We start from the raw sequence: 23,138 nt of genomic DNA, 5'->3' as shown, positions 1-23,138 counted from the left end.
GGATCAGGGCCCACTGCAGAGAGAGGTTTGGGTCACACGGCTCTAGTCCCTCCTCCCCCTAGTGCTGTGTGAGTGGGTCAGGCCCAGGTTTCAGCCCAACCCTGCTCCAAAAATCCAGCACCAGGGAAAAATCAAGAAACTCCAGCCTTGTTCTGGGGCTTGTGAGAAAACCCCAGTGCATGAGCGTCCCCTCCTGGCCCTGCTGCAGTGACAGGGCAACTCCTCCTGCTCCTTTAACCCTCCTCTGCTCATTCCACACAAAGCCCCGGGCAGTGTCACTCCAGCACCTCTGTCTTGATGGGCTTGGCTTGCAGCCCAGCCGGTCAGCTTCCCCTATGGATTTCAGGGCTGCTGTTCTCTCCTCTCTTGCTGGGGGGCTGCTCAGTGGGAGTCGTGCCTGGGCCAGTTCTCTTCTGTCCCGTCCCCAGGGGAGACAGGGCTGGGGGAATCCTGCTCTGCCCACGGAGAAGTGCTCTGACTTTCCACACAACGCCCCCCCAGCATCTCCTCTGCTCCATCCTCCTCTAATGGTGCCTGGGCCACAGGGAGCAGAGAGGCCGATGAGCCAGCCGCAGCCTTGGCTGGGCCCTTAGCTCCGTGCTGCTGACAACCTACCCGGGGCGTGAGGTGCCTTGTGCCACAAACCCCCAGTGTCAGCGGGGAGGCCCCAGAGTTTGGTCTCCCTTCTGATTCCCAGCCTGTGAATGCAACTCTCAGCCTCTCGAGAGGGGCCGTAGGCAGAGGCCACTGGTGCTGCAGGAGGCGGCTGCTGCAGGATTTGCCTTTTGACCCACTTGGCTGTCCCCGGGCCACCGCGAGAGGCCAAGCAGTGCGGCTGCTGGAGGTGTAGTTTGGCTGCTGGTCAGGGACAACTGGCCTGGGCACGGCCTGTGGGGGTCAGTGGTGACTGACCCTGCGTGCAGGGGACCTTGAAACACAGCCCCTTGGCACATCTATTCCCAGCAAGTGGTTTCCATGATATTCGGAGAGTCCCCAAATCTCTCCCAGCCGGGCTCCCTGCACCTTGAGGAGGGGCAGCATTCCTCTCGGCCAGGCCTCCATGTCCTGTCCAGGGGAGCCCTGGAAATGTGCCCTCCCTGGGTTCACACCCAAACGTGCCAATCACACAGGAAGCAGAAACAGACTAGCAGTTTCTTCTTCCTTTGAAGCCAGAGCCACTAGACCCAGCAACCTGCACACACAGGAGCTGCTGTGTGAAAATACCCATGGGGCATCTCCAGGGAAAGTGCAAACAATGAAGGAGTTTCCTTCCCAGCCTAGCTGGTCCTGAAATGGTTTCCGAGCATGAGGGACAAACAGCAAGAGGGGGGTTGGCAGAAGACGGGTGTCCAGGGCTGGCAGTGGGGTGGCGGGAAGCACTGGGCGAGGTGCTGGCAGTGGGGCGCTGGGTGCAGGTTGCTGAGAGCACCGTGCAGTGGGGTGTTGGGCGTGCCGTGATGGGCCTGCCCCTGTTAGCCTTGGGTAGAGTCTGAGGCTGGAGGGAGCACGTGCCAGCGTGGGGGGGGGGGGGTTGAGCGGGGCGCCAGGCCCGTGGATGACCGTGGGGTGTGCACCGTGCCGGGGCGGGAAGCATGCGCGCGTGCGGAGCCCCCCCGCGCGCGCGCTTCAGCCCCGGCGTTGCCCTTTTAAGAGCTGAGCCGGGGCGGGGGAGGTGGCGCCGTTCCTGGAACAGCCACCAGAGCCGAGAGGGCGAGCGAGCGCGCGCGCCCCCCGCCCGCCCGGTGCCTGCGCGGCGGTTTCAAGCTCCCCCGCCCGAGCGCCGCTGCCGGGTTTGCGGCCGCTGCTCCGGGCCGGGGCCGGCGGGGTGGCCGTGGCGATGGGGCGCTGCGCCGGCCGCGCTCGCTGACGGGCGTGCAGAGGCGAAGCCCGGCCGCAGCATGTACGCCAAGGGGAAGGGCCCCGCCGTGCCCTCGGACAGCCAGGCCCGGGAGAAGTGAGTCCGCCGGACCCCGGCGTGGGCCGGCAGCGCGGGGGGGCCCGTTCCCCGCCCCCCCCGCCCCCCGGGGCGACTCCCCGCGGGAAGTTCGCCGGGCCATGGGGGCCGCAGCGGGGCGCCCGCCCGTGGGCGCGCAGCCCGCAGCCTCCGTGCCGCCCTCTCCGGGGCCGGGGGGCGGCGTGGGGCCCCCGGCGGCGGGTGGGGGCCGGGGCGGCGGGTGGGGGCCGGGGACTCTGCCCCGCCGCGGGCGGGAGGGAGCGAGCGGGGGCCGCAGCCGGCTCGGAGCGTCTCAACTTTGCGCCGCCAACTTTGCGCTCTTGGGGCGGCGCGGGGCGCGGGGCTCCGGAGCGAGGGTCCGCCCGGCTGGGGAGCCGCGTCGGGGGCCGGAGCGGGGCGGGGACGCGTCGCGGGGGCTGCGGGTGCCCGGCGCCCGGCCCTCGCCCACCGCGGAGCTCCCGGAGCCAGGCGGGTCCGGCCCGGCGCGGGGGGCTGCGAGCGGCCGCCCCTGGGGTGACTTGGGCGGTTCGGGGCCCCGCCAGCTCCCGGCCCTGCGGCGAGGAGCGCCTGGGGGCCCCGGCGTCGCTCCGGGAGCGGGGCGGGGGTCAGCAGACGCCCCGGGGGGGGGCGGGAAGTGTCAGGGGCTGGGTGCCCGCACCCTGCCCCCGGGGCCGGCCCCGGCAGGAGCCCCCCCACCCCCCCCATTGTTATGGGCAGCCCGGCCGGGCGCTGCTGGGCCGGGGCTGCAGCCTGGGACGCTGCCCGGCGGGTCCCGCAAGTCGCGGCCGGCCCGGGCTGAAGTCCGGGGGGGGACCCTGCACACGGGCCCCGCGGAGCTGCTGCTGGTAGCAGGTGTCGATCCTGTCGGGGCCCCGCTGGGCTGGGCGCTGCTCGGACCCTGCCCAGCGGGCTCCTGTCCCAGGGGCTGGCAGGACCTAGTCCCAGCCCTGCGGGGCTCTGGGCAAAGGGTCCCGGCCAGGAGGAACCCGCCGCTCCTTGTCCGAGGGGCAAAGCCTGACTGGCAGCGGCCAACCGAGGCAGCAGGTTGCCCTGTGCCCCCCCCCGCCCCGTCCTATGGCAGAACTGCGCAGAACAAGGGTGTGGCTGGGCACAGGTACATGGGGGGGGGGAGGACAGATGGGGGGTGCGCAGTGTGATGTGTGAGTGAGTTCTGCATGGGGGGGGGGGGAAGTGCGAGCTTAGTTTGCCCTGGGTGTTGGGCCTGGGGGGAGGTGCCAGGCTGGTGCAATACCTCACCATGTGCAAACAGATTTTCCCCTGGGGGGGGCAGTTACTCTGTGGAGAGCCCTGTCTCTCCCCCCCCCAACCCCCCCCCCGGCCCTTGCCCCAGGGCAGCTCTCAGTGGCAGCAGGGGGTTTGCGTCTGGCACATCACAGTGGTCATGCGCTGGTTGGAACCGGGCCCTTTGGCTCGGTGCGCGGCCTGAGCTGTGTTCTTCGCTGTTGGGCAGATGTGGGATCCCGCAGGGAGGCGAGGGTGAACCTCTTCCTACCGAGACTGGCACGTGGACCAGAGAGTGAAAGGAACCAGCCAGAGACCCGGGAGGGGATTGGTAGCGCGCCCCCCCCCCCCAAGCCTGTCCCTTTCAGGCGGACTTGGGATATTATTTCAGTGACAAAGAAGGAAGACAATGCAACCTTGGGACCAGACAGCCGCTTGGTGCCTGCCCCTGGAGCTTCCTGGCGTTGGTGGGTGATGGTCGTGAGCATGGGGGTTCCCGAAGGATTGGGCCTGTCTCAGCCAGTATCCCGTCTCCAACAGTGGCTCTGTGTGTCTCTGCTCCAGGGGCTGGAGGGTGCATCACGGCCCATCAACTGCTGCTGTGATGGGCCGGGAAGGCTGCGGGTGCTGGGACGGAGGGGGCTGCAGGGCTGGAGCGTTTGCTGTAGGAAACACTGGGGCCACCCGCTGCACAGACTGTTCAAGTAATGAGAGCAGGGGAAAGGCTGGAGGAGGGAACCCCAGGACTGAGCTTCCCCTCCCCACCCCAGTACCAGGGCAGGCTCTGGTAGTAGAACGGAGTCCGGACAGTCCTCCTTGCTTTGATTCTGGGGCGGCTGTGATGGGCCCTGGGGTGCCAGATGGGCCCTGGCTGAATCACTCGCGGGAGCCAGATGCTCGACCCGCCTTTGGCGCCGGTCGGTCCCACTGAGGCAGCCGCGCTGACTCGGGATCCAGGTGAGCCGTATCCGCTTAGCGGCAGCTGCCTGATTACATCCCTGCGCTGTCACTCGCTCATTCATAAAAGCGGCCCCTTGAGAGCAGGGGACGTGCCTCCTACAAACACAGCAGTCAGCCGGGGTGGGGGGGGCACTCTGCCTCTGTGTGTCTGTCCGTCTGTCTGCCCTGTGCGTGTCCGTGTGTCACCACATCTCCCCGGGGGGTCAGTGCAGGACCCCGTACTGCTCCCTTTCCCCAGGCGATGCCAGGCCAGGGGAGCCAAGGGACCAACCCCAGCCTGGCCCCGGGGGGCTCCTCTGCCCCCGGGCCCCATTGAAATGTCCCTGGCTTGTGTCTGGAATCCAGGAGAGAGGGTCTGTTCCATTACATGATCATTCTGGGGGGTGGGAGGATTGCAGGCTGGCTCAGCTGTGCTGGGGGCGGTGAGATGCGGGGGCCCAGCTGGTTGGGGGAGGGAATGTGGGGCCAAGCTCCCTAGGTGGAGGGAATGGCTAGAAAAGCAAGTGGCCTGCTGTGGGGCCTGTGGTTCCAGACCCCAGCCTGGTTTAGTAGCTCGGGAGGGAGGGGCTGGGGCAGTCGGCCCACCCGGCTGGCTCAGCTCCACGTGGGGTGAGCTGCATTGGAGTCAGTGCAGCTGCTTAGGCGAGTTTACTCGCTACAGGATTGGGGCTGTGGTCTTCCTCGGGGGGGGGGGTGTGCCCCCCCCCCGCCCCGCTTGCTGGCTGGGAGCCCTGGTCTTCTCGTCTCAGGGCTGGAGTTCAGGCCTGGCTGGCTGATTGTGGCACATGCCCGCTGCTTCCAGGCTCCTGGACAGGAGCATCTGGGCCCGCTCTCCCCGCACGGAGCCGTTCTCTGTACCCCCCCCCCCCATGCGGTGCCACCGGTGAGGACAGCTGGTGCTGCTAGGTTAGGCCAGCACTGCCCCGTGGGCACCTGGGGTGGGCAGAGCTGGGAGCTGCTGCTGCGGAGGGTGAGGAGAGGGCTGGCAGGGGCTGGGGCTGAGCCTGGGGGAGATGCCAGGGGCTTTGGGAGGAACCGTAGTGAGTTGACTCGGCCCCATCTGGTTGTTGTCGATGACCCTTCTGCTTTCTCTGGTGTGGCAGGAGGAGAGTGAAGAGCTGGGGGAGGGGGGCTCATAGGGAGGGGGCTGGAACGAGGGAGAAGCAGGTGGGGCGTGCGGCCCGTAGGGGGCCAGTCCCAGCCAGGCCCCATGGTGACACTCACCAGCGATTGTTCCCGTTGTTTTCTGCACTTGGTTGGTGATGGCCGAGAAGCTGGGATCTCAGCTCGGACTCGCTGGCATTGGTTTTCCTCCAGCACACGTGTGCACACGCATTTGTTATTGTAGGGTTGCCAGCAAGGGCTGAGCCTGCATGCAGCTCTTTGTTGTTGTAGCTGTCATGGGGCGTGGCAGAGGTGAGGAGGACCAGGGAGCTTGGGGGAGGCTGTGAAGTGAAGAATGGGATCGGTGAGGCCGGCCAGAGCTGGGGAACCCCTGGGGAGTTGCAGGAGCTTGTGCAGCGGCTCCTGGGAATGTGGGGTGATCCAGCCTGGCTGCGGGAAGCCAAGCCTGAAACGGTGGATCCCAGCAGCCGGGGCAGGGCTCCCTGGTGAGTGGAGCCCGGTGGGGATGCTGCCCCCTTGCAGCACGCCAGGGGATAGGGGTTGGGGTTGGAGGGAGGATCCAGAGCAGGGGGTAGGACTTGCAGCGGGCAGGCCTGGCTGAGTGGAACTGAAGGGAGCCCTGGCCTGGGGCTGGAGAAGTGGGGAGGATCGAACCTGGGACCTTTCAGGTGGACGTCCTGGGGCACAGGGCCCTGGAACTGGGGCAGAGAGGCTGGTGCCAGCCTAGATGTGGACCCTTGGGAGGCTGAGCTGGAAGGGATGTCCCTGGCAGGGGCATGGCAGTCAGCTGGGATTTGCTGCACTCTGGGAGTTCGGGACGACTGGCTTTGGCATGAGGGTTCTGTGGGTCAGCTCATGGGAACGTGACTGTACTGTGCCCACAGGGGGACTTCGGATAAACACTAGACTATGTTACCTTTGGTGGGTGAGTGAAGGGGAAACTGAGGCAGGTGTCCTGGCTGTGCCATGGAGGTACTGAGGGGAAGCTGCCCTACTGCAGGAGGGTTGCTGGTGAGCTTTGGACCTCTCTCTGTTGGTGGGCTGTAGTAGGTGAGCCCTGGGCTGTTGGCTTTAGGTTCATTTGTGTTGCTTTAAGGAAAACTTTGCATTGGAACATTGACACTGAAGAGAAAATGCATGAAAACGAGCCAGACCCTGCCAAGAGATACAGAGACAAGCCCCAGCCTTCCCCTGTGGGAGGCACTACTCTCCGGAGTAGCAGGAGCAGGGGAGAGCCAGGCTGTGGGGAAGCCGGGGGTGGGGGTTGTGCCACTATCCAGGTCCCCTTGGAGACTCCAAAGCATCACTCTGGGAATCTGCCCCATAGAGACTCTCTGGGACCCCCCTGCCCTTGCCAGCCCCTCATGTGGTAGCCAGCCACCTCCTGCAGCCTTCCCTCCATGCAGAGGGTGAGTGGGCTGGGATAGTATGGGGGGGCTGCCTCCAAGAACTTCTTCCATGTGTCTCCGAGGGTCTCGGATGCCTGGGTCCAGAATCGGTCCTGGCTTTAATGCTCTGAACAGGCCCTGATCCACCAGCTCTGCAGGGGTTTGTCCGTTCCCGGCTGCTGCTCCGGGAGGGGAGAAGACGACATGAGCGCTGAATTCTCTGCTGGCGTCGCTCTGCCCACTGCAGTGGGAGCATGCTGGGTTGCACCAGCTGAGGATCTGGCCCTGGGAAGCAGTGGCTAGAGACTTTTCCCTTTGAATGTCTCATGGAAGTGCAGAGTGGTTGTTATCTGCAGGGCCTTGCCCAGGGGCCAGGGGACTGTGCGCTGCACAAACACAGAGGAAAAAGGACTGCCCTGCCCTGAGTGTAGAGGAAAACGTTTAGAATCAGACACGTGCAAAGTTTATCCTGGCGCCCGTAACCATAGTATCTGGGCTCCTTCCATGTCCAGAGCAGTAGCCGCGTCCCCTGTGGGCTCCGTGGAGTGTCTGGCTGCTCTTGCTTTCGGGCAGCTCTCTGCTGGGGGGAGGTTTGCGCCTGGCTGCCTTGCTGGCTGTTGTCAGAGGCTCTGTCCTGGGGCTGTCTGGGTGGAAGGATGCTTGTGTCACTCAGGCTCTCCAAGAGGAAGGCTTTGCAGAGACTCTCCGGCTGCCCTGGTTCCCCTCTGGGCATTTGTTCCAAGGCTGGGTCCCCTCTGCTTGGGCCTCAGCTGTCAGGCCTGCTCCCAGGCTTTGTGAGCCACGGCGTCCCAGACCAGCACGTCCCTGATGGTGTCCCAATGGTCTGCCATTCTGACCCCCTGTTCCCCCAACTCCAGAGACCCAGCTGGTGTCCGGGTGACTATCTCTGCCCTCAACCCGGCCCCAGGCAGCTCCTGAGTCGGGCAGTGGTGGAAGCTCTGCTATTCCCCACAGACCTCGGTCCTAGGAGCTCCTGGCTGCGCTGCCTGGGGCCCAGGGCTGAGGCTGGAGCGAGGTCTCCGTCCCCGCAGGCTGGTGGCTGGGGCGGGAAGCCAGTGTGTGCAGGCCAGGCCTGAACGTCGCGGCGCAGGGGGAAGCTGCTCCTGCTCCCCCACGCCTGGCCCTGCTGCTGTGGCCCCTTGGGCCCAGGCATGGCCCATTCTCCTGGGGGCTTCTTGTCCCAGGAAGCCCCGTGCAAGTGACTGTGCCCAGAAGAGCAGTGCTGCTGAGCCCAGTAACAGCCCTGGGTGCTCTGTGAACCCCAGCTTGGTAATGGCAGGACCAGAGACCTTGTAGCTGCCCACAGCACATGCCAGGTAAACCATGGCTGGGAGACCCGTTCACAGGATGGACTTTCTGTAGGAGTGTAGGGAGCTGGGTCCTGGGCTAGAAAACCATGCACCATCTGTTCCAGCTGGTACACTCTCAGCTCGCAGCCCCTCAGTCCTGCCCCCCACGCACACCTGGGATCCCTGGCACCATGGTGCCATTTCTTGGCAGGCAGCAGCATTGGGTTTGGGGTGCGGTGGAGCCCCCCCCCGAGTTTCCAATGCACTGAGGTGCTGTCACAGCCCTGCTCTTGCGAGCCCCATAGCAACAGCTCAGAGGGAAGCAGGAGGGCCCTGGGAGAACCTGACCGTGTGGCAATCCTATCTGGGGGGCTGCTATTTGCAGCTAGCCCAAAGGGCTGGGGGAGGGCTTGGGCTCTCCTGGTGCCCAAGGTGTCTGTACAGCGCCTAGCGCCTGGGGGGCTGTAGCTGCTCCTCCCAGGGAGCCAAGCAGGGCATCCCCAGCTCCCCACCCAACCAGCTGGCTTCGAGGCCAGCTCAGCCCTTGCTACATGCCCAGCTCCCATCAGGGCCCCCCACTGCCACAGTGGGGGGCAGTGCAGGGCACAGGGGGCCGTCCCCCTGCGTTCCGGCCTGGCTGTGCTGACCTTGCCTCATTGGTGGGAGGGTCCCGTTTCCAGCCCCCCCACTCCACCCCTCCATGGACGCAGCTGGAGCAAGCAGGTGCCCCCGCTCCTCTGCCATCCTGGCTGTCTTGACCCTTGCGCAGAGGTTACCTCGAGCCTGGAGTTCCTGCGTCGTCTGGCTTGTTCTAATCCCCTGCCCCCCGTGGCATTAAGACCCAGCTCTGGTGGAAGCGCACGGTAGTGTTAACCCCCAGGGTGCTGCACAGGAGCTGATGGAGCCAGCAGGGAGGGTGGAGATCTCCGTGCACAGCCCTCTGCCTGGGGTAACCCATCTGGGTGCCCTGCTGGGCTGGGGCTGCTGCCTGGCATGCCAGGCGGGGGCCCTGGCAGGACTGCGGGAGCCCAAGGGGCCAGTGTGCAGAAAGCTCCCTCCGGTGAGAGGATGAGCAGTGCCCGGCTGTGAGCGTGGGCTGGGCCCTGCCCTGGAGCCAGGATGGACGGACATGGGGAGTTCCGGGCAGGGCCTGACCTGAGCTGGGCTCTTCCCCTCTGGAGACCCACAGGCCATATCCTGAGCCTGTCCAGCTGCTAGCCATGGCCGAGGGGGAGGGGGGGCCAGGTGCCTGGCCGATCCCAGGACACTGTGCCCGGTGTTCCCGGTGTGGATTGTGCTGTCTGTTGCATCCCCAGCTAGCTGAGTGGGCAGGTGTGCCAGCTGTGTCCCACACCAAGTGGGCACACGCTCTGCAGCCTGAGACCTGGGGTAATTCTCTGCCCTGGGGACGCTCCCATCTCCACCTATTCAGAGCTGCTGCTCTCCAGCTGGCCCTGCCTCCTCCTGCTCCCTGTGCCAGAACAGGCTGGCCAGGCCCCTCAGGTTCCTGCACTGAGCAGGCTTGGGGGGGCCCCCTTGGGGGCCAGGCAGCCTGGTGGGGGAGCTGGTTAAGTGGGCAGAGCAGGGGCAGTTCTCTGTGGATTTCTCCAGTACTGCGCTCTTCCCCATGGCATGTCTGCCTGTCCAGCGGGACCCTGGTTGGAACCCAGCTCCTGCCGTGGCAAGGAGCAACTCCCTTCCTGTGCCAGTTGCTACCAGTCGGTAGGAGGGGGTAATGGCCGTGTCCCGTTCTGAGGGCTGTAGGGCTGAACTGCCTGGCTCCAGCCCTGGCACAAGGAAAGGCTCCCATGGCCATGTGTTGGGTGGAGATGCGGGCAGGGGGGCACAGAGGATGGCTTCCATTCCTGGCATGGCCACAGCGGGGAGGCAGGTTCCGTACCCCCCCCATGCCACTCCCGACGGGGCTGTGAGGCCAGTGGGAGGCTCCTCCCCATGTGTGTCTAGATGCCAGCCCCCCGTCCCAGTGCTGGCGGTGCAGGCTGGGCTGAGGGGTCTGAGCCCCCCCGTCTCATCACCCCACAGCCTTCACCCCTTAGAACTGGTGCCCTGTCTGCTCCCCGTGGGGGCTGAATGTGCCAGGCCTCTGCCCCTAAGAGCAGAGCAATTCCCCGTGAGCCTGTTGCCCTGTGCACTGGTTGCATCTCTTAGGGATCCCGGGGAGTGGAAGGACGATGTTGCATGGGTGGGGAAGTGGCTGAGTTCCCCCCTCCGCTCATTCCTCTGCCCCCAGCCTTTCCCTCCTAATCCCCCCTCGTGCTCTTTCTCTGCATCGCTTGCCCATTCGCCTCCCACGAGCCCTGGGGCCTCTCCCACGCCGTGGCCTGGGCTGGCTGGGAACACCCCACCCGGCGGGACTCGGACATCACTGTTACCAGTGCTGATGAGGTTTCATTGCCTGCAGCCCCGGGGGACTGAGCCCTGCATGGGACGCTCGTTTATGGCTCCTGGTTTGCCAGGCGGGTACTGTGTGGGAGCCGCCCTGGCTCATCCCTGCCCTGGCTGCCTGGTGAGGGGGTGGGCTTTGCAGCTGGGGGTGGGGGAGGGGCTTCCAGTCCAGGGATTTAATTCTCGGTGCTCTAGGAAAGCTCCATCTGCGCCTCTCATCATCCCTCTTACGTCCTTCCCAGCCCTGTGGATCCTCCCTTGCACATGGGGATCTGGCCGCCTGGGGGAGCAGGGGAACCGTGGGTTCTGGCAAGCCCAGCACGCTGGCCCATCTGAACCAGCTCAGCAGCTGGGCCCTGTCTGGCTCCTCATGTAAACTCAGCAGGGCTGCGGGGGAGGGATCAGCCCCTGCTGCCAGGTGAGGCTTTAACACCCAGCCCTTGTGAGTCTGTATGGACTGGCTGGCCTGGCATGCTGGGGCCACAGGGGGGAAAGGGGGGGTGAAACAAACCTTGCCCCCTTCCCTTCGCTAGTGGTGGGCGAGCCAACGTCCGTGACATCCGAGTGGGTACGGTGAGGAGAAGGAGCCAGCTGCGAGAACTGGGGAAATGGCGTCAGTACTTGTGGGTCACCACTGAACGGGGACAGCAGTGGGGCAGGGTGAAGGGAAGGACCCAGCCCCACAGCCTGCCCCAGGGAGCCAGGGTTCTGCAGGCAGCCAGATGACAGGGGTAGTGGGTGAGGTGCATGGGGGGACCAGACATGGGGGAGCACGATGCATATACCCCCTGCTCCGCAAGGCATGTTGGGCTCCCTGCTAGGGCACATCTCAGCCCAGCCGCACGGTGCCATTGTCTGGGGGGCAGGCAGTGTTGATGCTCTGGATTTTCTTGCATTGTCGAGGCTTTTCAACCTGCTCAGGATGTTCTGAATAATTGATGCTTTGCGGTGCTGGCAAATGGATGGAGAAGCAGGAGCCAGTGTTGGGGCTGTAGCAGCCCCACTCTCCCTTGGACAGCCCTGGCTGGGAATGCATTTAAACCCATCTCCCTGCAAGGAATGCCTGGTGCCCAGGGGTGTTCCCTGTGTCACTTCCAGGGCACCGCATGGCACTGGGGGAGCCATGCTGGTTACAGAGTGAGTGCCCTGACCCCCAGGTGGATCCCTGGGGCACTGCCCCTCCTGTTGCATCTGGGGTTATCCCAAGGCTGGGTTTTTTTCTGAATTTGCCAGTTGCCAGAAAAATAACTTAATCTGCCGGGTTGTTGGTGGGTTTGTTTTTTTTATTTTCTTTATTTAGGATGGGTCTAAAGATTGGCATTCCCATCACCATTCACTGGGGTAGCAAATGGTAAAAGTTTCTGTGTCCAGCCAAAGATGCTGCAACGTTCCCACTTCTGCAGCTTGAGATAACAGATCAAAATTGTTGAAAATACAGCAGCTGCCTGCCCACCAACACGCCAGCGCCCCGTGCGGGCATGAGAGGGTTTGAGTCACGTGAGAGTGGGGGAGGGGTTTGCGGCATTGCCTGGGGGTGCAGCAGGCTTGTCTCGTGGGGGGAGTGTGCGCCTGTCTGTTTGCATTTCGAAGGGGTAACGCCCGCTGCAGCCCCCCCATGCTCTGTGGGTTAGGAGTCTGGCACCCTTGGGACTGGCACTGAATGGTCGATTCGGACCATTCCCAACCCTCCCTGCTCCATGGAGCCTGGCATGAGGCCAGGAGAGCTGGGCTGTCTTCTCCAGACACAGGCCCCAGCATCTCAGACTCTCTTCCTGTGGACCTGGAGGGCATGCGGTTCCCCTTGGCTTTAGCAGGGCCTGGCAGGGATGGGCACTTGCCAGACTGAGACTGTGCTTGGTTCTGTGGGTCACAGGGTTCTTGGCTTCCAGCCCCAGCCCAGCCAGTGTGGTGCGGCTGTCGTGTTCCACCCCAGAGGCAACTGCCTGACCCCACTGCCCCCCCCCCCCCACAATGGGAGGCGCTTGCTAAATGCTAGATCTGGGCCTGTGGAGGGGCCTTTGTCTGCGTCCCTGTTCATGGCAAGGGGAGAAGGAAACCTCCCCCCATGGGGAATCTGGTGTTTAGGGGCTCCAGGGGGCTCCTGGAAGCACTGGCCACTTATTCCCAGGGCCTGCTCCACACAGCCCCTGTCCTGCATGCGCAGTGCTGTGCCCAGGGGGAGGAGATGGCAGAATTGGACTCCCAGTCCAGATAGCACAGTGGGGCTGACTGAGGGATCAGGGAGGGAGGAGGAGGGGTGCAGGCTCCCTGGGGCTTGGCTGTGTGGGGCATCGGGACAGAACTAACCCAACTGCTCCTGGGATCAACTGCTCTGGCTGGCTCGGCCCCATGGGCTGCATGGGGCCAGGTCCTGCTGCAGAGCGGGCTGTGGGGGGGAGGCATTCCTGGGACTGAGGCATCTCTCGTCTTGTGCAGGTTGGCGTTGTACGTGTACGAGTACCTGCTGCATGTGGGAGCCCAGAAATCTGCACAGACCTTCCTCTCGGAGGTAAGACCAGGGTGGCTTTGGGACCCCTGCAGAGTCCGGGGTGGGGGCAGCACCCCACCAGCGTGTCAGGGGGATGCCAGGTCCCGTCAGGAGGAGGGTCCCAGCCGCACAGAGCGGCTCTCCCATCGGCTGCTGGAGCTTCCATCTCAGCCCTGCTCATGTCCCGTCCTGTGTTCTGGCCAGTGCCGTTTTGGCTCCGCTTGGTTCCATGGGCTGCCAAAGCTTTTGATGGCCCCTTTTGTAGGGGCAGCCCCAGGCTGGTGAGGGGCCCCAGGTGCACGGCTCCCAGCTAAGGGGGGCTGGGACACGGGGCCTGCAGCTGGGGCAGGGAGAGGGACGCCCGAGTGCGGTGGGGATGGGCTGGTGGAGGCTGCATCACCTGGGTGCTGTCACACCAGGTTCTGTGCCGCTGCAGGACATTGGGCAGCTCTATACCCTGGTGCGCCGGAGTGGGGGGAGGGGAGGGCTCTAGGGCTGGGCCACTGGGGTGATTCCTCCATGTAAGGCCTTGGGGGCAAGGAGCCGGCTGAGGGGCTTCTCTGCTCTGGGGTGAAGGTGAGGGCCTGATGGAGCAAATGAGGGCTCCACACAGCATGTTGCTGAACAAGGGTCCCGGAGCTCTGCTGGAGCCCCTTGATCCTGCCCTGCAGCCCCCATTGCTCTCCTGGATGTGGCTGGCCCAGTGCATGGGCCCCAGGAGGGGGATGCTTGCAGGGACAGCACACCCTGGAGACCATCAGGGAGCTGGAGACATGCTTGGGGCCCCGACCCCCCTCCTCCCTGACCCTACGATAACCCCCGCACTGAGTCGCCCATCGCAGGTAGCTTCCTGCGCACCGTGCCCGCAGGCTGGAGTTAAGGGGCCAGCAGATGGGAACGCTGTGGGGGCCAGGGCTGGAACGCTGCAGGGTTTTGTTCCTGCTCATGCTGCTGCATTTCCACCTGGGGTCCCCTGTCTGGACATGGCTCGGGTGACCTGCCTTCTCTCTTGCAGATCCGATGGGAGAAGAATATCACGCTGGGGGAGCCCCCAGGGTTCCTGCACTCCTGGTGGTGGTAAGTGCCCTTCCAAGCTTGGGGCGTGGGGGGACTGTGCCCCAGGCTACAGCCATGGGGTGGGCATGCAGATCCCCTGATCAGCTGGGCTCTGCCGGGGAGAGGATGGCCCCTGCCCTCTCCTTGTCAGCGGAACAGGGGAGGGGGCGGTTGTTAGTGGAGGGGGGAGGGGGAAGGGCTGTTCCCTCCCTCCCCCAGTTCCTGTCCCTGCTAGCTATTCCCTCTGCCGCTGACACTCATCACCTCGAACCCCATAAAGCTGCTGCTCTGCTTTTCCCATCAGCCTGCAGGAGCAACTGGAATTTATTTTGGGTCCCCCCTGTCCCCTCCGCATCCTGCTTCCCGGAAACACCCCGGCTCCCCCAGCGCTGGGCCCCACCACACCCCCCTCACACATATGGAGACAATTTGGCTGGCCCCAAAAAGGCAGAAAGCACCATTCCTAGGCAGCCACGGGGTTTCGTCCCGTTCGATCTGGGCCTGACGTACTTCCCCGTGGCAGCCCCATGTTCTGGGACCAGCGGGTTCCTTCCAGGCTCCCATCGCTCAGACGGGAGCGCAAAGGAGATAAGGAGCCGATGTACAAATGGGGCAGGATTTGGTTTGTTCTGCACAGCTCCTCTGTTAAAGCGGGGTAAACTAAGGACTTCAGGAGGAGTTCATGGGTAGGGGTCCATCTCTTCCCTCTCCCAGGAGCCTCACTGGACTGGGTTTGTTTGGAGCCAGGTCTGGTTCTGGGCTGTTCTAATGGCCTGGGCTGGGGGGCACGGAGCTCCCATCCTTGTCCGCTGAGCTGTGCGCACCCTGTCCCGCCTGTCTGCCCCATGACAAAGTAGCTGCTAGCAGGGGCGGTGGCTTATATGGGCCCGTGGTGCCTGGGCTCCAACAATATTCAGGGCCCTGTGGCCTGACTCCACCAATGTGCGGGGCCAGGTCTCTCCCCTGACCCTGCCTGCTGCCCCCATCGCACCCCACTCCCAGGCCCCACCTGCTGCCCCCGCCACACCTCCCCCGCATGTCCCCCGGCAGGGCCTGCTGCCCCGCCCCATGCCTCCCCCCCACCCCCCCCAGCATCCCAGCAGTGACAGTGGTGGGGGTGAATGTGCTGCTGGGGGAAGGGGGTCGCTTCTCCCCCCCAGCAGAGCTCACTGCTGCTGGCAGGGAGAGGGCTGGGGGAGTCCTCCTCTCTGGCCCCAGGGCAGCCTGTCTGCACCCCAAACCCATCCCCAGTCCTGAGCCCCCTCCTGCATCATTAGGAAAAACTTTTTCACTAGGAGGGTGGTGAAACACTGGAATGCGTTGCCTCGGGAGGTGGTGGAATCTCCTTCCTTAGAAGATTTTAAGGTCAGGCTTGACAAAGCCCTGGCTGGGATGATTTAATTGGGGATGGGTCCTGCTTTTGAGCAGGGGGTTGGACTAGATGACCTCCTGAGGTCCCTTCCAACCCTGATATTCTATGAACCCCTCATCCCCAGCCCCACACCCCCAACCCTCTGCCCTAGCCCTGAGCCCCCTCCCACAGCCCTCACCCCTACACCCCCTCCCTCAGCACCCCCTCCTACCTCCAAACTCCCTCCCAGAGCCTGCACCCCTCACCCCTTCCTACACCCACACCCCCTGCCCCAGCCTGGAGCCTGCACCCAAACTCTGTCCCAGAGCCTCCACCCCAGACCCCCTTCCCCCACCCAAACTCCCTTCCAGAGCCTGCGCCCCAGCCCAGAGCCTTAGGCAGGTAGGGGGCAGAGTTTGCGGGCGGGTTCTGGGCACCACCACAATTTCTACAAACCTGCCACCCCTGGCTGCCAGATGCCCTGTGCCTGGCTCCACCTTCTGGTGCAGCCCAGCTGCCGGGGGCGTGACCCTCGCCTGGCCCCCAGCTGCAGAGAGCTCTCCAGCCCCACCGCTCTGGGCTGGGACCGCCCGACTGCATGGGGCTGGCATGGACTCCTGGGTCTGTGGGGAGTGCTGCCCCAGGGCATGCCTGGCAGGGGGTGCTTGTCGAGGTCTGTGGGGGGGAGGGGCTCCTGCCTCCCCCTCGTGCCCCAGCTGGATGGGGTTATTCCGGGTCCCCTCTGTGCAGCCTAGCCAAGCGGTCTCTTGCTTCAGAGCTTTGCCCCCACCCCATCCTCTGCTTGTGACATCACAATAGTCGCCTTGGCAACCAGCCGTGATGTCACAAAGAGAGGGTGAAGGGCCGGGCAATGGCTGGAGCGCAGGGGGCTGGGTTCTGTTCCTAGCTCCATGTCCTTTGCTCCCAGAGCCGCAGGGGAATAGGGCCCAGCTCCTGGAATGGGACTGCTCGTGTTGGGTACCCACGGGAGATGCCTGGGGGGGTGGGGGGCCTCGCCTGCCAGCTGGGCCCCAGGAATCTGAGTGTCCTCCTGTGTGTATGCAAGGTGCTGTAATCTCTGCTCCTGTCCCTGGGAGGGTGAATGCCGCAGACCTGCTCCCAGCCCATGGGACAGACTGGTGAATGGGCCCCAGAGCTGAGGGGAAAGCTGGGGTGCAGTGAGGCTGCCTGACCCACTGCTGCCTTTGTGTTCAGGGTGTCAGTCCACCCACGGTGCTGTGCCTCCATCCTGGGTGGGTGGGTGAGCCTGCTGAACTCTGGACTCCTCAGCTGTAGCATGTGCCTACCTGTGTGTGGGGGCGGTCCCTGCACTGGGCCGGAGCCCCTGCTCCTGCTGTGGAGGAGGAAGGGGTTCAGGGCTGTTGGGGGGCCGTGATCCCCAGGGCAGGGTGTCCCAGAAGCAGCAGGGGGATCCCCTAGGGGCTGGGGTTTTGGTGGGGGGGAGAAGGGATGAGGCCGTGGTCCATTCTGCTGCCCAGGGCCGTGGGGGTTGGGCCCCTGAGGTTGGGGGTTTATGGCTGGACGGAGCAGCGTTGCTGGTGCCCGGCCTCCTGCAGGGGGCGCTGACGCTGGCCAGACAAGTGCTCCATCGGTTCAGTGCCCGGGGCCCAGCCCCGCTGCCCCCTCTCCCCTGAGCCCAGCCTGGCCCTGTGGGCGCCCCTGGAGTGAGCTGAATTTCAGGGCAGGTCCTGGGGGTGGGTGGGGGTGTGAGATGAGATGGTGACATCAGAGCACTCAGCCACTCACCACCTGGCTCCCCATAGTATATTTGCATACCATCATCCTATTGGCTGGAAATGCCAGGCGTGGTTGACAGCGATCCGTTTTTAAAGGGGCAGTGCTAGAAATATTCAGGGCTGGTTGAGCGCTGCTGGATCGGCCCTCAGCTTGGCCCAGCGGCTTTGACGACCCCGGCGCAGCCCCTGCATAGCACCAGGCTCAGGGGCCAGTAAATAAAACCAGGCTCGACTGGGGAGAATCGTCACCAGCCAACACAGGGTGCAGCCAGCAGCAGGGTGGAGGAGCGAGTCTCCAAAGGGCCAGCTGCAGCCGGCGTGTGTAACTGGGGCTCCCCGATCTTAGGCACAGTGGCAGGAAGTGCCAGGGCTGACACCCTGGCCCACAGGGGAAGGGGTCAGTCTGGGGGTCATGGTAGCCAGGTTCAGTCCCGGCTCGGCCCCAGACTTCCAGTGTGACCTTGGGCAAGACCATCAGCCTCTCTGGGCATCGCCTCCCCGTCTGTACAGTAAGCAGGATAGATCGCTCTGCCCTGTGCTCGTAGAGCCCAGACCCATCCTGCCGATCCAGCTACAGCGCTTAGCAGCAGAGTGTGCCCATGAGTGCCCCTGCCCCACCTTCTCCTGGGGCGCTGGGAGCCAGTGGGGTGCTTGCCCGTCGGGACCTGATGTCTGTGTATTTAGCTGTTTCCAATAAACTATTAGGTGATGGTTTGGTTTTTGCAGGCATGGGTGTGGGAGAGAGATTGGGATTAACCCTTGGGCTGCTGGAGTAGCTCCCCGGAAGGCCTTCCTGGTGCGTTATGCCATGGCCGAGCAGTGGAGCAAGACGTGAGGCTGGTGGCTGCGCGATCTGCATGGCCGGGTGGCTCCCCGGGGCCACACTGGGCTGCCTGCAGAGTGGGAGCAGCCATGGGCGAGGGGGCTGCGGGCTCCCTTGGGGACTCAGAGAGCGCTGAGCCTCTTCCCAACCTCTGTGCTACCCAGAAACATGGACACCCGCACCTATTCCACCCCGTAGGCCCCTCCTAGGTGCTTGTCAGCCCAGTGCATGAACAAGCCTGTTTGGGCCAGGCTGGGTGCCAGAGGCAGGGTGGCTCTGGCCAGGCCCTGGCCTCCCCCTCTCCGGGATGCTGCAGCCTGATGGAAAGTTCCTGGGATTTCAATTTCAGCTCCAGCTGATGATCTTAGCAACCGTAACCTGGGAAAACACTCTGCGGTGGAGCCTGTGGGCCGAGGGGGAGCCGGGCCAGCCCCAGGGCCTGGAGCAGCCACTGCATCTGGAATGGGATGCTCCCAGCATGCTGGGCCAGGTGCAGATGTGCCCTCGCTCCCCCAAGGGCATGGCTATTCTCCACTGCCTGCTGCGGGCGATCAGCCATGGTCTGGCCTGACCCCGTGGGTCTGGCCTGACCCCGTGGGTCTGGCCTGACCCCGTGGCCGTGGCTGGCACCAGCACAGGCTGGGCCTCCGTGGTTCCAGTCCAGCAGTCCCTTGTGCTGCTGGTAACGGGTTCAGATCGGGGCCGTCAGGCTGGTGGTGGAGTGAGTTTGGTGGGTCGTGGCTGAGGGGCTTCAGCCGTGATTTTTGTGGCACGAGTGCAACCCCTCATGTGGGCAGGGTGAGCTGGCTGGCACAGGGCCCCTCCCTCTAGCTCAGACACGGCCATGGGCCTCATTGTCTACCCTGCAGCTCAGCACAACTGGGAGCTGCTGCTCAGGGAGGGCCCGGAGCAGGGGGCTGTGGGCTAGGATCGAGGGGCACCGGCAGAGCTGGGGGAGCCCAGGGCTGGGGGAACGGGGCTGCGGGTCGGGATCGAGGGGCACCGGCAGAGCTGGGGGAGCCCAGGGCTGGGGGAACGGGGCTGTGGGCTAGGATCGAGGGGCACCGGCAGAGCTGGGGGAGCCCAGGGCTGGGGGAACGGGCTAGGGGCTAGGATCGAGGGGCACCGGCAGAGCTGGGGGTTGCCGGCTGGGGGGCGCACAGGGCCTGACTGACGCGCTCTCTCCCCGCAGTGTGTTCTGGGACCTGTACTGTGCGGCGCCGGACCGCCGGGAGACATGTGAGCACTCCAGCGAAGCCAAGGCCTTTCATGACTATGTGAGTAACCGAGTCCCCGCCAGCGGCCGGGGCTGTGCTGGAGGCTCCAGGGCGGAGGGCTTGGGGCAGGCCAGCCCCACCGTGCTCTTGGCTGGGCTGTGGGGGGGGCAGCCTGTGCTGAGTAGCCCCAGGGGACTCAGCTGTGCCGGAGGAGTTGTGGGGCGGCTGCTGCTGCTGTTACTCCCCTGTGCTGGGGGGTGTCGTGTAGCCTGGGGGGGGGCAGTGTGCTGTGACAGGGTCGGGGTGGTGGTGGCGGCTGTAGCGGGGGGGGGCGGTGTGCTGTGACAGGGTCGGGGGGTGTGGCTGTAGCCGGGGGCGGGGGCAGCATGCTGTGACAGGGTCGGGGTGGTGGTGGCGGCTGTAGCGGGGGGGGGCGGTGTGCTGTGACAGGGTCGGGGGGTGTGGCTGTAGCCGGGGGGGGGGCGGTGTGCTGTGACAGGGTCGGGGTGGTGGTGGCGGCTGTAGTGGGGGGAGGGGGCGGTGGTGGCTGTAGCCGGGGGGGGGAGCCGGCAGTGTGCTGTGACAGGGTCGGGGGGGTGGTGGTGGTGGCTGTAGTGGGGGGGGCGGTGTGCTGTGACAGGGTCGGGGGGTGTGTGGCTGTAGCCGGGGGTGGGGGTGGGGGCTGTAGTGGGGGGGGTTGCTGAAGTCTGGGGGGGGCTGTGTGCCCTAGCACGGCCGTGTCTGCTGGCTGGGTGGGTGCTTGTGAGGAGCCTCCTCCTTTCCCAGCCACACTCGGGGCTAGATGTCGTTGCTGAGCCCTTAGCTCCGGGCCTCGCGTTCTCTGCCCTGACCCCGGCTGGAAGCTGTGTGGGGCCCGGGCAAGGTCCTGCCTGGCACTTCCTGCGTCTCCCGGCAGGGCTCTGGAGCAAGGCGCTGAGCATTGGGCTGCAGACTGGGAACGTCTGGGTTTATCCAGGAAAGCTCCCCAGAGGCCAAGGGGTGCTAGGAAATGGGTGGTGGGGACAGGCCCCCCCGGGCAGCCACTCTAGGGGTGACCACTCCCGTTTGAGATGGCGAGGGGGGGGGGGGGAGTTGGACCCTGTATTTTCGGGCCAGGAGGCCCATTGTGACCATCTAGTCTGACCCCCTGCGTAACACGGGCAGAGACCTGCCCCCACCATTCCTAGAGCAGAGCTGTCAGGGAAACAGCCCAGGGATGGAGACTCCTCTCCAGGCCTTGGGGAAATCTGTTCCAGTTGTTAATTACCCTCAAATCCACCCCTTATTCCCAGTCTGAGACTAGGGGGAGGACTGTGACCTGGTGGGGTGGGGGGGTGTCATGCAGCGGTGGCTCTGCCAGGGTCACCATGGCACCCTGCTGGGTAGTTCCTCACACACCCACTGTGATCTCTGACCCCCTGTGGGTGATCCTAGGCCCCGGGCCAGGGCAGGCGCCATCTCCACCTGGGGCGTGAGCTGCCATGACCCACTGCCCAGGTCCCTCCCACAAATGGCAGGCATGCGGGCTCTCTTTGCACACTCGCCCGGTCATCCAGGCGCAGCAGAGTATAGGTGGTTCAGCACCCACTGGCTGGGGGGTGCCGAGGCGGAGATGTGATGAAGCGGGACTGTTCTTAATGTTTCCTCTGAATATTGTGGGGGTGCCTCAGTTTCCCCTGTGCAGTTCTTAAGTATCTAGGTGGTGGGATAAGGGTGTATGATCACTGCAGAGCCCTAGAGGGCAGGTGTGTGCAGGGGTCTGGACACAGAGAATGGCCGACACCCTGTTTCCTGGCAACTGATGGCCTGGGCCCTTCCCCCCTGCGAGGTGAGAGCTAAAGGGTTGGAGAACAAAGGAATCAGGTGACATCCTGGCCCGGGAAAGGGGAAAGCCCAGAGGAGGAGGGGCTGGAGGGAATTTCAGTTTGGGGCTGGCTGGGGACATGGAGTGAAGTGCAGATGTGCTTGTCTGGCTCACTGCCCCCAAAATGGACCCAGCTCAGGGATCCCGTTCTCTGCACCTACAAGCTCTGTTTTAGACCATGTTCCTGTCATCTAATAAACCTCTGTTTTACTGGCTGGCTGAGAGTCACGTCTGACTGCAGAGTTGGGGGGCAGGACCCTCTGGCTTCCCCAAGACCCCACCTGAGCGGACTCACTGTGGGAAGCGCAGGGAGGGGCAGAGGATGCTGAATGCTCCGCGGTCAGACCCAGGAAGGTGGAAGCCGGGGGAGCTGTGTGTCCTGCAGACAGGCTGCTCCCAGAGAGGAGACTTCCCCAGAGTCCTGCCTGGCTTCATGGGGAGCAGTTCCAGAGCATCGCCCAGGGACTCCGTGACAACTGGTGGTAGCGGTGGGACGCACTGGACTCCATGACAGGAGGTCAAGGCTAAGATCTGGAGTGTGTGAGCACCTCTTGTGGGCAGGAGGAGAGCGAGGGTGCCCTCGGGCAAGCATCCTGGGCTGGAGAGTGGCTGCCCCCAGGGCAGGAACTTTCTGCAAGCACCCAGCCCACTGCACTGAGCTGGTCTAACCGGCAGGGCTCTGCGCTGCCCATCTCTGTGCATCTGCAGGAGCAGCCTGGGGTGGGGAGCCCCCAGGGCACCCGCTTCCCCATGCCCGGTGCTCCTGACATAACTGGAGGGCATGAAGTGCTTGCTCTGGATCTAAGCAGCGAGTGGTCTGCAGGAGCTGGGCGTGGGGCTGGAAAGGGGGGAGCAGCCATGATGCAGGCATTGGAACAGGTTTGCTGTTAACGACGCTGCATCTTTGTGCCGATAGCTTCCTTTCTCCTGTCATTCAGTTTGTGTTTTCAGCTGTATTGTCTCCCTGCTAAATACCCGATTTGCCAGCTGCGGAGACGGGGCGTGTGATGGGAACGTTTGGACAGGTGGCTCATGTGTTTTGACTGCGCTCGTGGCTGGTGGCTTGTGGGGGGGTGTGTGTGTGTGTGACAACTTCTGCACAGCAAGGGCTGGAGCCTCTTTCCTGGCACCAGCCCCCGTGTGCTGCAGCCAGCTCTGGTGCAGGACAGGGGCAGTGATTTGACCACATGCCCGGGTGAGAAATGTTAACAGGCTGTTGCGGGAGGCTCACTTCTCAGCCCGCCTCCCTCTGCTGGGGAGGCCGCCAGCTTCATGGCCAGACCAGGTCCTTCTCCCCACTGCAGGGCTGACCCCCAGGGAGCCAGCTGTGAGGGAAGCTGCGTGGCACGGGCACCCATCCATCAGGGACCCAACTGAGAACCTGCAGACTCATGTCACACAAGCCATTGACTGTTCTTCAGGTGGTGACAGTTCTGTCACTGAAGGGTGGGGTGAGATTGGCCCCGGTGACCCCAAGGGGAAAGCCCCACCCTGGGGCTGGATCAGAGCCGGTGCCCCCTGGAAGGGAAGGGTCCCATCTCCCATTCCCCACCTCCCACTCCAGTCCCAGCTCCTAGCTAGGATTTGGGCGCTGGGCCATGTTGGCCAGAGGGAGTTGATGTCAGGACTGGATGGGACCCAGGGTTCCTGGCTCCCTGCACTAAGCCTGGGACGCACACCCTGTGGGAAGTCGTGGTAGGGAGGGGCTGCACCCCACTCCCAGCTCACTGCTGTCCTGGGGCGAGGAGCAGGGAATTGAGGTTCGCTAGGACCCAGCACGCTGACGGGCCTCTGCTCCCCTCCAGGCAGCTCTGGTTACACCAGGGAGGGGGAGCCTGGTGCATCTGGAGCCAGGCCAGGCCGCCCGTTACCAGCTGCAGCCCAGAGCCTGTGAGGTGTCAGTAACAGGGAGCAGGGGGCACAGCTGGGTGTGTTTAGGTGCAGACCCTGAAGGGGGGAGGAGGAGGGGGCTGCATGGGGCCAGCCAGGGGGACTCTTGCCAATCTCTGTGGGTATTTGCAGGGTGAAACGCTGGAAAGGGGGCGAGTTTGCTTGGCAGCATTGCACCCGGCAGCAACTTGTGGGTCTGTGCATGATCCAGTGCCCCTCCCCACACACAGCCTGGCTGCTGCCCCTCAACCCCGACCTGCAGCCCCCTGCTATCCCAGCCTGCGCTTCCCTGCAGCCCTGCTGGTGT

General features: G+C 64.4%; 1 protein-coding gene across 1 annotated transcript; it reads left to right on the top strand.

Annotated features, from left to right (window-relative positions):
- Window positions 1-1,804: 1,804 nt before the first annotated feature.
- Window positions 1,805-20,562, top strand: SSBP4 (single stranded DNA binding protein 4). The gene is made up of 5 exons (XM_077805484.1): window positions 1,805-1,954; window positions 12,822-12,894; window positions 13,889-13,950; window positions 19,053-19,137; window positions 20,512-20,562. Exons 1-5 carry the CDS (start codon window positions 1,899-1,901, stop codon window positions 20,560-20,562), a joined length of 327 nt encoding a protein of 108 aa, XP_077661610.1. The 5' UTR covers window positions 1,805-1,898.
- The last annotated feature ends 2,576 nt before the right edge of the window (window positions 20,563-23,138 follow it).

Source organism: Eretmochelys imbricata, chromosome 25 (assembly GCF_965152235.1).
Source record: "Eretmochelys imbricata isolate rEreImb1 chromosome 25, rEreImb1.hap1, whole genome shotgun sequence".
Taxonomy (NCBI): Eukaryota; Metazoa; Chordata; order Testudines; family Cheloniidae; genus Eretmochelys; species Eretmochelys imbricata.
Note: the sequence above shows the minus strand (reverse complement) of the source record. Positions and strands in the feature narration are given on the sequence as shown.

Coding starts and splice junctions, on each gene's coding strand:
- SSBP4 (XM_077805484.1), top strand. CDS start 1,899: ATGTACGCCAAGGGGAAGGGCCCCGCCGTGCCCTCGGACAGCCAGGCC. Junction 13,951..19,052: donor TTCCTGCACTCCTGGTGGTG/GTAAGTGCCCTT, acceptor CTCTCCCCGCAG/TGTGTTCTGGGACCTGTACT. Junction 19,138..20,511: donor CCAAGGCCTTTCATGACTAT/GTGAGTAACCGA, acceptor GGGTGATCCTAG/GCCCCGGGCCAGGGCAGGCG.